This window comes from Hemiscyllium ocellatum, chromosome 14 (assembly GCF_020745735.1).
Source record: "Hemiscyllium ocellatum isolate sHemOce1 chromosome 14, sHemOce1.pat.X.cur, whole genome shotgun sequence".
NCBI classification, from domain to species: domain Eukaryota; kingdom Metazoa; phylum Chordata; class Chondrichthyes; order Orectolobiformes; family Hemiscylliidae; genus Hemiscyllium; species Hemiscyllium ocellatum.
The window spans coordinates 72742236-72757324 of NC_083414.1; the positions used below are offsets into that span (position 1 = coordinate 72742236).

At 41.5% G+C, this 15089-nt stretch overlaps 1 protein-coding gene across 1 annotated transcript in view; it reads left to right on the forward strand.

The window, feature by feature from the left end:
• cacna2d2a (calcium channel, voltage-dependent, alpha 2/delta subunit 2a) overlaps positions 1–15089 on the forward strand; it is an 871148-nt gene that overhangs the window by 776430 nt on the left and 79629 nt on the right. Inside the window, exon 18 of the mRNA XM_060835047.1 lies at positions 281–355. Within this exon, the coding sequence (XP_060691030.1) occupies positions 281–355 (75 nt within the window). The remainder of the gene's footprint in view (positions 1–280; positions 356–15089) is intronic.

Sequence of the window (15089 nt, forward strand, 5' to 3'; positions counted from 1 at the left end):
GATAAGTAAGGAGCTCAAACATTGTACCTACTTGGAGGTTAATGGTTCTTGCCAGCTCTCTGAATAGATTACAAATGGCATGTCCCTGTGCACGTAAAGTACAGTGTCCATGTTGAGCATAAACAAATGTTTCCCATACACTGTTATGATTGGCCTGCTTTAGAGAGGAGTTTCCAGCAGGGTGTGAAATGCATGGCTGATGAGGTGATCCTGTTGCATATCCTCTGTGTCCAAGACTTTGGTCACTTCCATATTCTATATAGACCATTTCCTTTTACAGAACCAGCTCATGCTCGGAGTTATGGGGATTGATGTTGCTCTTGATGACATCAAGAAACTCACCCCCCGCTACAATGTAAGTACAAGTTGCAAACTACATGTGCATGACACTGGAGAGGCTGCTACAAGCACTTGTCTGACTTGATCTCAGACAGAAAAATAGAGGGAAATTACTTCATGTTAGAGGTGGGATATTAAACATTCATGGACACTAACTGTCTGTTTAGAGGTGGGCGAGTAATTGTAAGTGATCCCTTGTTCAGGCACACTCGGTGCTTTAAGGTTGGATAATAATGACTGCCCATCACATTTTGGCTTGTTTCTACCACATAACAAGGATTTTCAACACCTACCACAGCAAACTGTGTTTCCCAGTGATGTAACTTGTGTCCTTATTTAAATCAGACTTGTATTAAGTGTGCTGCTTATTTCATGATCAACATTGGGTGCTAATAACGTCAAGGTTGTGGGATCAATCCCCATACTGGCCAGGTCTGTGTGGAATTTGCACGTTCTCCCCGTGTCTGTGTAGGTTTCCTCCCACAGACAACAGATGGGCAGATTAGGTGAATTGGCCAAGCTAAATTGCCCATAGTGTTCGAGCATGTGTAGGTTAAATGCGTTAGTCAGGGTAAATGTAGGGGAAATGGGTCTGGGTGAGTTACTCTTCGCAGGGTCAGTGTGGACTTGTTGAGCTGAAAGGCTTATTTCCATGCTGTAGGGATTCTATGATTTTAACACCTCATATATCTCATAGGGGAAAGCTCACCAAAGATTCCTATCAATTTTGAAATGAAAGAATACCCCAGGGCTTAGTTTCATTATTTTGATTAATTTTACTTGCTCGTATGTAATTTATTTGCAAAATAATATATAAAAAGAGAAGGATATGGTAAATGCACAGTATCAGGCCCATACGAAGTACCAATTCCCACACAGTCCCATCAGCCATTATTGTTCTGCACAGCCTCAGAAGCACTGGAAATATCTCCACAACATAAGGCTGTTGTTTGATTGTGTTGTTGTGTGGATTCAGACCTTAAGACAAATCAGGGCAAACTTCTCAGAGACTATTGAACAATGTTTGTTATAATGCTGTACTCGATGGTAATGCTACAGAGCAACATGCTCTGAGCTGTGTGGGATCCAACATAAAACACTAGTGCATGACCACTGACCTCACAGTGACCTCCAGCTTAACTCAATACACATTTACATATTCATCAATCCGTATCACTGCTCCCCTACCCAGGTATCTTTCAAGTTTCTGACTAAAAGAACTTTCATAAAATTATTAGCTAAAATGTTTAACTAAGGATATTCTCCTTAAGACTCAGCTGAATGGATTTTTAACTCCACCCATCTCCTAGCAAGTCCATTTTTCACAAATAGGCAGCTCATTAGCACCTTCTCAAGGGCATTTATGGTGAGCAGTGAGTGCTGGCCCAAGCAACAATGCCCACATTCTGTGAATGAATAAAGAGTAAAGTGATCCAGGAATCTCAGAATCCCTTCTGAACTAGTCAGTAAAATGACATAAGAAGACAATGGCTGGAAAGCTGCTCAGGAACTGTGCTTACAGCAGCTGAAACTAAAAGAACAAGATTTCTAACAATATTCTGAAGCTCATTACACTAAAAAGACTAGTAAGTGACTGCATCAGAAAAGGAGGCAAATGCTCTTTAAGACTTCTTGAGCGGGCGCTGATTACTTGTATCTCTTTCATGGTGCCTTCTAGTAAAGAGAAGATCTGACAATGAAAGACTTGTTGAATAGTGAAACTATACTGTCAAAGAAGAGCTGAGGAAGATAACCATTTAATTTCATCTGCAGGAAGCACGAGATTCTTGAGATTCCTGCACCATATTTTCGATTGTAAGATACGAGTGAATCATTGGGAAGATTGCAAATCAGAGATGAATTCCTTCCAAAGACTCTCACCAGGACTGCAAAGAATCAATGAAAACCTCCTCAGAGATTGTTGCTTTACCAGGAAGAGTCAGAGGCAGGACTGCTAAGACTGCAGCTGGAACCTCTTTGTAACATTCAGGACGAAAAGAGAATAACGGAAGTTGAGGATTTCCAACTGTCACATCCAACAGCACCTCTGAATCACTAGATAAAACAAAAAAAAACACTTTAGGATCTCATTTCGAAGTAGGACATCATTTTCATGCATCAATCCTGCTAAAACATTTTTCTGCATGTGCAGAGGTTCCTGTCTCCTGCATTCTAGGACAAACTCAGGAGGCATATCCTACGTGCTACCAAACTAAACGCTACAGTGATCACCCCTGCAGCTGAAAGTATTAAAATTCCATCAGGTCTTCAGTATGTAGTGCTTCATCATTTGCATTGCCATCACACAGATTGGCTTAACCTCCAGACTAGGTGGAAGAATTCTGATCTGGAAGAGTAAAAGAGAAGTCTTGATATATTGTATCAGTAACTGAGGAATCCAGTACCACTGATCTACTTCGGTAGAAGGTCAACCTCGGCTTGATAATAGCATGTTATTAGCTTCATCCTGTGTGCGTCTTCTGGTTAGAAATCTTGAATATGAAAGAAATTTGTCCTTTGTTAATCCGACTGGAAAGGATTCGCAGCACTAATGAAATTTTTGAAAATGCTGAGAAAAATTTCTCGCAAAATATTATTGTCTTCTTAGCATGGAATTTTAATGGGCTGAAAAAGCTGTGGGAAATCTTCACAAAATGATGCCCAGTCTTCTTTAGAGAAAAGCCTCCCCACCTGAAAAGGCTGAGGTAAAGCCTCACAAAGCGAACTGTAATTATATGGCTACGACACTTCGTCACAGAGTTGAATGTCGCATCATCTTAATATAGAATATTTTCAGTCTGGGTTGGAACATCTGGTCACCACTGTAGAAGACATGGACATATACTTGCTAACACAACAAGGATTTGTTCTGATTCTGCCATACATAAATAGGCTCCTTAATGACTTTATCTTTGCAGTTAAGTGTTACTTCAAAATGTCCTTTAACGGGAAAGATGTGACCTCCCTGAACCTTTTGATAGTTGAAGGCATACAGTGAGAAGCTACCCTAAACTCTATGCTTCACAGTAATTGTTGCTCCTTAGCCAAGGAATAAATTATTGTAAAAATTCAAAATTTCCAAAATTACTGACCAATTAATTTAGTCCGTCTGATCATTTTGTGTTGTAGGGCTGATATTTACTTCAGGGGGAAATGTGTTATTGACCAGAGCAGAACCCCTCAAAATATTTTAAGAATGTTTCCTAGATCCTAACTTTGTCTTATTTTAGAGGTCGATGTGAAGTGTATGTTCCAGATGTGATGTGACTGGTCAAACTTCTCAATGTTAAGCAAAACAAATTATTAAAACACAAACAAAAGTAAGAGGAATTTAGAATAACTTAACTATTGGAAAACTTAACCAAATAAAAGATACAATATCGGTTACTAATTAACTGTTCCAATGTAATAACATTCCATAAACACACCCTTTTTGCAAAAAGGTCAATTCAGACAGATTCTTACATTCAATTCTCCAATCCAGAAGGAAACAGCATCAGAAAAAGTAGCAGCTAGGAATCGTTCACTGAAGCTCTGACAGCTTCTGACTACTAAAACTGAAAAAAAACAGAAAGCTTGGTCAGTGAGAACTGGCCACTCCCATTCAAGCTGCTTCCATTGTTCCAAGTTAAAAATCACACAACACCAGGTTATAGTCCAACAGGTTTAATTGGAAGCACACTAGCTTTTGGAGCGCTGCTCCTTTATCAGGTGGCTGTGGAGGACACAATTGTAAGACATAGAATTTATAGCAAAAGTTTACAGTGTGATGTAACTAAAATTATACATTGAAAAATACCTTGATTGTTAAGTTTCTTATCTGTTAGAATGGCCATGATAGTTTAATTTCTTTCATATGTAAATCACAAAATGTTTTTTTAAAAGTTTCATTCTCGGGTTAACTGAAACAATTGGTGTCAGCCCAGATAATATGTTGAAAGTGTTAGCCCCCTGTGTTCTGTTGTCTGTGCCATAATGTTTAGACGGATTCTAATCTAAAAAATGAGCTAACAGAGTCTTACATGGATTCATGCGGTTTTTGAGCAAAGTATAATGTAACTCTGCAAGTACAAATTCAGCCCACAAGTGTGTGTGTGTGTGTGTGTGTGTGTGTGTGTGTGTGTGTGTGTATAGTGTGGTCACCTGTGATGTGACATGAACCCAAGGTCCCAGTTGAGGCCCTTCCTATGGCTACTGAACTTAGCTATCAGCCTCTGCTGGGCCACTATTTGCTGCTGCCTGTCCCGAAGTCCGCCTTGGAGGAAGGTCACCCGACGGTCCGAAGTCGAAGATCCTGGACCGCTGAAGTGTTTCCAACTGGGAGGGAAGACTCCTGTCTGTTGATTGTTGTGCAGCGCCCGTTAGAACATAGAACATAGAACAATACAGCACAAAACAGGCCCTTCGGCCCACGATGTTGTGCCGAACATCTATCCTAGATTAAGCACCCATCCATGTACCTATCCAATTGCCGCTTAAAGGTCGCCAATGATTCTGACTCTACCACTCCCACGGGCAGCGCATTCCATGGCCCCACCATTCTCTGGGTAAAGAACCCACCCCTGACATCTGCCCTATACCTTCCACCCTTCACCTTAAATTTATGTCCCCTTGTAATACTCTGCTGTACCTGGGGAAAAAGTTTCTGACTGTCTACTCTATCTATTCCTCTGATCATCTTATAAACATCTATCAAGTCACCCCTCATCCTTTGCCGTTCCAACGAGAAAAGGCCGAGAACTCTCAACCTGTCCTCGTACGACCTATTCTCCATTCCAGGCAACATCCTGGTAAATCTTCTCTGCACCCTCTCCAAAGCTTCCACATCTTTCCTAAAGTGAGGCGACCAGAACTGCACACAGTACTCCAAATGTGGCCTTACCAAGGTCCTGTACAGCTGCAACATCACTTCACGACTCTTGAATTCAATCTCTCTGCTAATGAACGCTAATACACCATAGGCCTTCTTACAAGCTCTATCCACCTGAGTGGCAACTTTCAAAGATCTATGTACATAGACCCCAAGATCCCTCTGTTCCTCCACCTGACTAAGAACCCTACCGTTAACCCAGTATTCCGCATTCTTATTTGTTCTTCCAAAATGGACAACCTCACACTTGGCAGGGTTGAACTCCATCTGCCACTCCTCAGCCCAGCTCTGCATCATATCTAAGTCCCTTTGCAGCCGACAACAGCCCTCCTCACTGTCCACAACTCCACCAATCTTCGTATCATCTGCAAATTTACTGACCCACCCTTCGACTCCCTCATCCAAGTCATTAAAAAATTACAAACAGCAGAGGACCCAGAACTGATCCCTGCGGAACTCCACTTGTAACTGGGCTCCAGGCTGAATATTTACCATCTACCACCACTCTCTGACTTCGACCGGTTAGCCAGTTTTCTATCCAATTGGCCAAATATCCCTCTATCCCATGCCCCCTGACTTTCCGCATAAGCCTACCATGGGGAACCTTATCAAATGCCTTACTTACATCCATGTACACTACATCCACTGCTCTACCCTCATCCACATGCTTGGTCACCTCCTCAAAGAATTCAATAAGACTTGTAAGGCAAGACCTACCCTTCACAAATCCATGCTGGCTGTCCCTAATCAAGCAGTGTCTTTCCAGATACTCATAAATCCTATCCCTCAGTATCCTTTCCATTACTTTGCCTACCACAGAAGTAAGACTAACTGGCCTGTAATTCCCAGGGTTTTTGAACAGGGGCACAACATTCGCTACTCTTCAGTCCCCTGGTACCACCCCCGTTGACAGTGAAGACGAAAAGATCATTGCCAACGGTACTGCAATTTCCTCTCTTGCTTCCCACATAATCCTAGGATATATCCCGTCAGGCCCGGGGGACTTGTCTATCCTCAAGTTGTTCAAAATGTCCAACACATCTTCCTTCCTAACAAGTATCTCTTCTAGCTTACCAGTCCGTTTCACACTCTCCTCTTCAACAATACGGTCCCTCTCGTTCATAAATACTGAAGAAAAGTACTCATTCAAGACCTCTCCTATCTCTTCCGACTCAATACACAATCTCCCACTACTGTCCTTGATCGGACCTACCCTTGTTCTCGTCATTCTCATGTTTTTCACATACGCATAAAATGCCTTGGGGTTATCCTTGATCCTATCCGCCAAGGATTTTTCATGCCCTCTCTTAGCTCTCCTAATCCCTTTCTTCAGGTCCCTTCTGGCTATCCTATATCCCTCCACTGCCTGTTTCCTCAACCTTATGTAAGCCTCCTTCTTCCTCTTTACTAGACATTCAACGTCCCTCACACGACCATTTCTTTCCTGCCTGATAGGTACATACATATCAAGGACACGTCGTATCTGCTCCTTGAAAAAGTTCCACATTTCCACCACATCCTTCCCTGACAGCCTATGCTCCCAACTTATGCTCCTCAAATCCTGTCTTACAGCGTCGTAATTTCCCTTCCCCCAATTGTACGATCTACCCTGTTGTGCGCACCTATCTCTCTCCATAACCAAGGTGAAAGCCACAGAAGTGTGGTCACCGTCACCAAAATGTTCACCCACTAACAAGCCCATCACTTGTCCCGGTTCATTACCGAGTACCAAATCCAATATGGCCTCCCCTCTGGTTGGACAATCTACATACTGAGTTAGAAAAGCTTCCTGGACACACTGCACAACACCGCCCCATCCAATCTACTTGATCTAAAGAGCTTCCAATCAATATTTGGGAAGTTGAAGTCGCCCATGACTACTGCCCTGTGGCTTCTGCACCTTTCCAAAATCTGTTTCCCAATCTGTTTCTCCACATCTCTGCTGCTATTGGGGGGCCTATAGTAAACACACAACAAGGTGACTGCACCTTTCCTATTTCTGACTTCAGCCCATACTACCTCCAAAGGCAGATCCCCCTCAAACTTCCTTTCTGCAACCGTTATACCATTTCTAATTAGCAATGCCACACCCCCTCCTTTTTTACCACCCTCCCTAATCTTACTGAAACATCTGTAACCAGGAACCTCCAACAACCATTCCTGTCCCACATCTATCCACGTTTCCGTGATGGCCACAACATCGTAGTCCCAGGTACCGATCCATGCCTTAAGTTCACCCACCTTATTTCTGATACTCCTTGCGTTGAAGTATACACACTTGAACCCATCTCTGTGTCTGCAAGTATTCCCTGTCAGTGCTACCTTCTCCACAGCCTCCCTACATTCTTGGACATCCTGACAAACAGCTAGCTTACTTGCTGGACTACAAGTCCGGATCCCATCCCCCTGCCAAATTAGTTTAAACCCCCCCCGAAGAGTGCTAGCAAACGTACCCCCCAGGATATTGGTGCCCTTCTGGTTCAGGTGCAACCCGTCCTGTTTGTACAGGTCCCACCTTCCCCAGAATGCAGTCCAATTGTCCAAATACCTGAAGCCTTCCCTCCTACACCATCCTTGCAGCCACGTGTTCAACTGCACTCTCTCCCTATTCCTTGCCTCACTGTCACGTGGCATCGGCAATAACCCAGAGATGATGACTCTGTCTGTCCTAGCTTTTAGCTTCCAGCCTAACTCCCTGAGCTCTTGAATGACCTCCCCACCCCTCTTCCTACCTATGTCATTGGTGCCAATGTGTACCACAACTTCTGGCTGCGCACCCTCCCCCTTAAGGATTCTGAAGACACGGTCCGAGACGTCTCGGACCCTGGCACCCGGGAGGCAACAAACCATCCGTTCATCCGTTGCTGTAGCCTCTGCTCGGTTTCACCAAGGTACCATGCCTCAGGGCATCATTGCCTGCAGCATATAGATAGGCTGAGTTGCACGAGGTACCTACCACGTACATGGTGGGAGATGTACCCACGCGTAATGGTGGTATCCGTGTCCACACTCTGAAATGTCTTGCAGTGTCTACCGTGACAAGGTTGTATGGAGTTGTCCTGAGAGCCGGGCAGTTTGCTACGAACAATGATCTGTTTGAGGTTTGGCAGTCGATTAAAGGCAAGCAGTGGAGGTGTGGGGAAGGTCTGGGTGAGGTGCTCATCCTCATTGATAATGTGTTGCAGGTCACGAAGAACATGGCATAGTTCTTTGGCTCCTGGGAAGTACTGGACAATGAAGGGTACCCTGTCGGTTGCAGCACGTGTCTGTCTCCTGAGGAGGTTATTACGGTTCCTTGCTGTGGCCCATCGGAACTGGCGGTCGATGAGTTGAGCATCGTACCCCGTTCTTATGAGGGCATCCCTGAGTACTTCCAGGTGCCTGTCACGTTCCTCCTCATCTGTCCTTAGGGGATGGCTGTTTGGATATGTTTTGGGTGGAAGCTGGAGAAGTGTAGCATTGTGAGGTTGTCTGTGGGTTTGCAGTAGAGTGTGGTGCTGGGGTGCCCATCCTTGATGGAGATGCATGTGTCCAAGAATGAGACAAATAGTCAAGAGTAGTCCATGGTGAGTTTGATGGTGGGATGAAAATTGTTGAGATCAGTGTGTAGTTTTATCAGTAACTCCATGTCTGGGTCCAGAGGAAAAAAAAAGTCGTCAATGTATCTGGTGTATAATGAGGTCCAGCATAGAGAAGAAGTCTTGTTCGAACCTGTGCTTGAAGATGTTGGCATATTGGGGTGCAAATTTGGTCCCCATGGATGTTCCATGTCCATTGTTCCAACTATTTTTTAAAGGCCTCCAAAGCTGTTTACTCAGTTTGTCGCCAGTGTTCAGTTTGGCACCTCTGCCTTTACAACCTCTCTTCAAAAAAAACCCAGGATAAAATAATCTTTCTAAAGTGGCTGCATCATCACATCTCCCCCTTAAAATAAACCATTAATGTACAAAGGTAGCTTCATTTTAAAGCCCTTAGTTCTCTAGTAGTACCCTACAATATACATATAATTACATTGACTCCAAGCAGGTGAACATTCACTTCTACGTTCTATTTAAATCCATTTACTCCCACCACAAAATGCCTCTATTTTTCTTCATCAGCATCGTGATAATGTGTCAACAATTAAGTTTTCATGTCCTGCCACAGATATAATTTTCAAATTTAGAAGTCACATGACACCAGGTGATAATCCAACAGGTTTATTTGAAATCACAAGCTTTCAGAACATAGCCCCTTTGTCACATTGAATGGCTGCAGTAATAAGCTCCTATTTCAGTAGTCTGGAATTTTTGTCCTTAAATTTCTCCAAAAGCTTTAAGGCATTGTGATCAGTATATACAATTGTCTCAGACACATTGCTGGCAATATAAATGTTGAAATTTTGTAACACCAACACCAAACTCAAGGCTTCCTTCTCAGCCGTGGAATATTTCTGTCGATGAATATTCAGTTTTCTGGAAAAAATACCTGCTGGGTCATTCTATCTTCTCAATGTCTTCTTGTAGGAGTATAGCAACAACACCCACATCACTCATATCAACAGCCACCTTGAATGGCTTTGCATAATTAGGTGTGACAGTGGTTAACACAATTTTCAGACTCTCAAATGCCTTCTTACAGTCCGCCATCCACTGAAATTTTCTGCACTTCTTCAATAAGCCATTAGTGGAGTAGACACACTGCTAAACTTTGGTGCGAGTGTCTGATAATCCCACTCAATCCCAGGAACCCAAAGATTGTAGTACTGCTCTCTTCGTCATTAGTATGGGAAACTCCCCAATAACCTTTGTTTTCACATTCCATGGGGCCATTTGTCCATATCTGATAATATAACCCAGGAATATGACTTAGGCTTTTGCGAATTTACCAAGTCTGCCTCCCAAAGTCAGTCAAGCAATTCCAAAAAAATATTGCAAATATTCCTTCCATGTGTGACTAAAAATCACCAGATCATCGATGTACACCACACAATTGAGTAATCCAGAAATGACTTTGTTGGTTAATCTTTGAAATGTGGCTGCCGCATTTTCCATACTAAATGGCATGTCTTTAAATTGGTACAGTCCATTCAGTGTTACAAAAGCCAAAACTGTCTTCGCTCTTTTGGACAAAGGTACCTGCCAGTGTCCTCTGAGCAAGTCCAACTTAGAAATACAAGTTACTTGTGCCACCTTCTCGATGCAGTCTTCCAAACGTGGAATAAGGTATAATTAGATTTTGTAACTGCATTGACTTTGCAATAGTTCACACATAATCTTTGAGTACTGTCTGGTTGTGGCACCACTACTATGGGTGAGCTCCAGTCACTGCAACTTTGATTATGTTGTCTTTGAGCATGCTTTCAATCTCTTTTTGAAGTGCCAACTTTAGAGGGTTAACTCTGTAAAGATGTTGTTTAATTGGAACGGCATTTTCTGTATCTACATCATGTGTAATTAGATTAGTACTTCCCAGCTTATTCCCATATCTTCCCATGTGATAGTAATAACTCCTTCAAGTCATTTCAGTTTTCCTCTAGAAAGTAATTCAATAATTTTGTTTGCCGACTTCCCCATTGTCCAAGTTAATTTGAGGAATGCCCAACTAGTATCCTCTGAACTTGGTTCTTCACTTGGTGTTGTGATCAATAACACATTCTCCTTTTGCTTTCCTTCCCCGTCAAAATACCTTTTGAGCATATTCATATGGCACACTTTGTAAGGTTTCTTTCTATCTGGCATTCTTATCAAATAATTCACCTCACTCAATTTCCTTTTGATTTGATAAGGTCCACTAAACCTTGCTTTTAAAGGTTCACCTATTACTGGAAGTGATGCTAACCTTTTTCTCCATTAGTAAAATTGTGAGTTTTTCATTTCTTGTCTGCTTTCTGTTTCATCATATGCTGTGCTACTTTAAAATGCTGTGTAGTCAACTCACATGCTCTATTTAACCTGTTCCTAAAATTTAACACAGTCCAAATATGTGGTCTCTGAATTCTGACTTACCAATTTCTCCTTAATTAATTTCAGTGGTCCTCTCACTTCATGCCCAAAAACTAATTCAAATGGACTGCATTTAGTAGATTTTTTGGTGCATTCCTATTTGCAAAAAAGTACAAATGGAATTCCTTTACCCTAATCATCTGAATAGTCTTGACTATAAGCCCTCAACATGGTCTTTAAAGTTTAATGCCACCGTGCAATTCTGGATGGTACACAGTAGGTTTGAATACTTTTATTCCTAAGCTATTTGTAACTTGTCTGCTAATTTTGATGTAAAATTTTACCCTTGATCTGATTGTATCTCTGTTTGTAGTCCGTATCGAGTGAAAAATTTGAAGAACTGTTCAACAATCCTTTTCGCTGTGATATTGCATTATGAAATGGCCTCTGGAAATCTAGCGGACATGTCCATTATTGTTAACAAATACTGATTCCTACTTTTTGTTTTAGATAAGGGTCCTATCCAATCAATTAAAACCCTTGTAAAAGGTTCCTCAAATGTAGGAATGAGTAGTAAAGGTGCTAGTTTTATCACTGCCTGAGATTTTCAAATTATCTCACATGTATGACACTTCTGGCAAAATTCAACTGCATCCTTAATCTGCAGACCAAGCCAAAAAAAAAATTTTTGTATTTTGACTGGAGTTTCCTTTGATCCTAAATAACCTCCTACTGGTAATTCATGTGCTCCCCGCTACACCTCCTTTCTATAATCCACTGGTAATAAAACTTGATGAATCTCTGCCTTTTTCTCATCTGTCATATTCAACATGATGGTCTCAATTTCCTCATCAAGACGTCATTTTTAAAATAGTAACATTCTGGAATACACTCAGATTCTTCTTCTGTGTATGCTTTTTGATAGAAGTGCATCAACTTTAATATTTCTGTTGTAACTTAGTTAATTTCTCTAAACCAAAACTATCCACTTTGTCCTCCAACTGTTCTTGTTTTGTCTCAACCATTTGATCAAACATCGTCTCTGATAATTCTACTTCAACTTCCCTTATCTTTATTCTTTGATTTATCCTTCTGCTTCATGGCGTGGCTTTTTGACTTTGTTATCACACAGTCAGGAAAAATACCTCAGCTGCCTGGTTTTTCACTGGCTTTTCAACCACAGTAAGTGGCATTTCTATCTGTGATCCAGCTATATCATTACCATGGACAAACTGGAGCTTAGACTTCCTCAGTACTCCTACCACGATTTCTCCACTTTTCACCAGATACGCCAACCTCACTTTACATAATGGAGCACTTTATGTCTCACCACGAATTCCACATATTACTACTTTTTCTGGCAATAGTCCTTCTGAATTACACATCTCGTCATCTTACAACATCAAGGATTGACATGCTCCTGCAGCTCTTTAAAATGTAATTTCTTTACCTGGTCCCCCTGGCATATGCGAGTAAACCTTACCCTCACAAGTAACTGGTTTAAGAAGATCTGACACTTTCTTCTCAACCAACCTCTGACCAGGTTGCACATTCTGATGCAGCCTTTTAGCTTCCACTATGATTTCCTTTGCCACTTCAACAAAATTCACTGCCTTATCCTGTTTTCCTATACCGGTTTTCCATGTGTTTTTTCTAAACCACCAACACTGTGACTTCATGTGGCCTACTTTATTGCAGTGAAAACTCCTGAGCTTTTTTTTCCCTCCTCTTACCCCTTCATAAGTTTCCTTTAAACCTTTGATAAATATCTTTATTATCTTGGATGAGACCTTCTTTTCTGTTACCACCTGAGGATTTCTCTTTTCCTCAATTTCTATCCCTCACAGATTGAAATTGATATCAGAAGCCTAACTTTGACTAATGAACCAACTATAATCATTAGCTTTTTCAGCTGCTAATGTTGCAGTTTTAGCTCTCTGCTCTTCCACATGAGTTCTCAGTACTTTAGGAAATGAATTTTTGAACTCCTCCAAAATAAAGATGTGTCTAAGAACATCATATGTTTGATCTATTTTCAGTGGCCTTCCCTACCTATCAAAATTGCTTTGTTTGATCCTTTCAAACTCGATGTACGTTTGACCAGCGTCCCTTCCTAGATTCCTTAAACATCTGTAGGTTCCTCTCTAGCTCATATGCACTTAAGAAGGCTTTCTTCACCTCGTCATACTCCCAAATACCTCCTCTGATAGTGATGCAAATACCTCACTAACTCTACCTACCAACTTTATATGGATCAGTAAAACTCACGTGGTCACCAGTCACTTCATTGGTTTAGCCACTCTCTTAAATGAAATGAAAAAGGCTTGTACATCCTTCCTGTCAAATTTAGCCAGTGTTTGGACATATTTAAACAGATCTCTACCAGGCCTTTGACTACAATGCTTGTCATCACCATCACTAAGCCCACTTTCATCTCTACCCTTTTAAATTGACCTTCCTCTCTAATTGCCAACTTCTGAAGTTCAAACTCTCTCTCTTTCTGTTTTTCTTCTCCCTCCTTCTGATTTTCTTCTCTCTCTTTCTCCGGCTAGGGCCTTCCTCTCCTTTTCTTTTTCCTCTGCTTTTAATCGTAATGATGGACAAACTGTTTCATTTCCTTTTCATGTTCAAGTTACTTCATCTGCAATTGAATTCTAACCTTTTCTAAAGATTCCAAAGGCATTTCCAGTAAATTTAAATGTCGAGCTATAGCTGCAATTACCTCTCCATTTCTCACAGACAAAGGCAAACCCAACTCTAGCTTGTCTGTCAGTTCCAACAGCTTTGCCTTGCTCACATTTTTGTAAAACTCCGGAAGTCACTTCTTCCCCCCCCAAGAGAACTCTTAGTTACTGAATGAACCATTACGACCAAAGCACATCCTGTTTAAACCATACAAAATTAACACCTGAAACAAAAGGCACTAACACCTATCACACACAGCCTTTGGGTCCAACAATCCTAAACCCAACTTGGAAGTATAGATTTTGATCCTAGATAAGCCTCCAATATGTTTATGGGCCAGATCAGACCCCCATCAAATTTCTATTGCCTAAACTTAAAATATTTTAAAGGTAGATATGAAGTGCATGTTCCGGATGTTATGTGACTGATTAAACTACTCAACGTTAAGCAAAACACTATTTATTTAAACACTATAGTTGAAATACAAACAAAAGAAAGAAGAATTTTGAATAACTTAGCTTTTGGAAAACTTAACCACGTAACAGTTACAGTACCAATTATAGTAACATCCTATAAACACACCCCTTGGCAAAAAGGTAAGTTCAGACACAGATTCTCACATGCAATTCTCCAATCCAGGAGAAAAACAAATCATTCACTGAAGCTCCAAGTCTTCTGGGACCCCAAACAACTTCTGACGACTAAAACTAAAAAAAACTAGAAAGCAAGGTTTGTGAAGGTTTGTAGCTCAGGTTGAGGTTTAGGGTGTAGATTTGCTCGCTGAGTTGTAGGTTTCTTATCCAGACGTTTCATTACCTGGCTAGGTAACATCATCAATGGCGACCTCCAAGTGAAGCAAAGCTGTTGTCTTCTGCTTTCTATTTATATCTTTATCCTGTGGTTTGTGGTGATGTCATTTCCCGTTCGTTTTCTGAGGGGTTGATAGATGGCATCTAGATCTATGTGTTTGTTTATGGCGTTGTGGTTGGAGTGCCAGGCCTCTAGGAATTCTCTGGCATGTCTTTGCTTAGTCTGTCCCAGGATAGGTGTGTTGTCCCAGTCGAAATGGTGGTTTTTTTTCATCCGTGTGTAGGGCTACGAGGGAGAGAGGGTCGTGTCTTTTTGTGGCTAGCTGGTGTTCGTGTATCCTGGTGGCTAACTTTCTTCCTGTTTGTCCTACATAGTGTTTGTGGCAGTCCTTGCATGGAATTTTGTGCAAGGACTGCCACAAAAACTACGTAGGACAAACAGGAAGAAAGTTAGCCACCAGG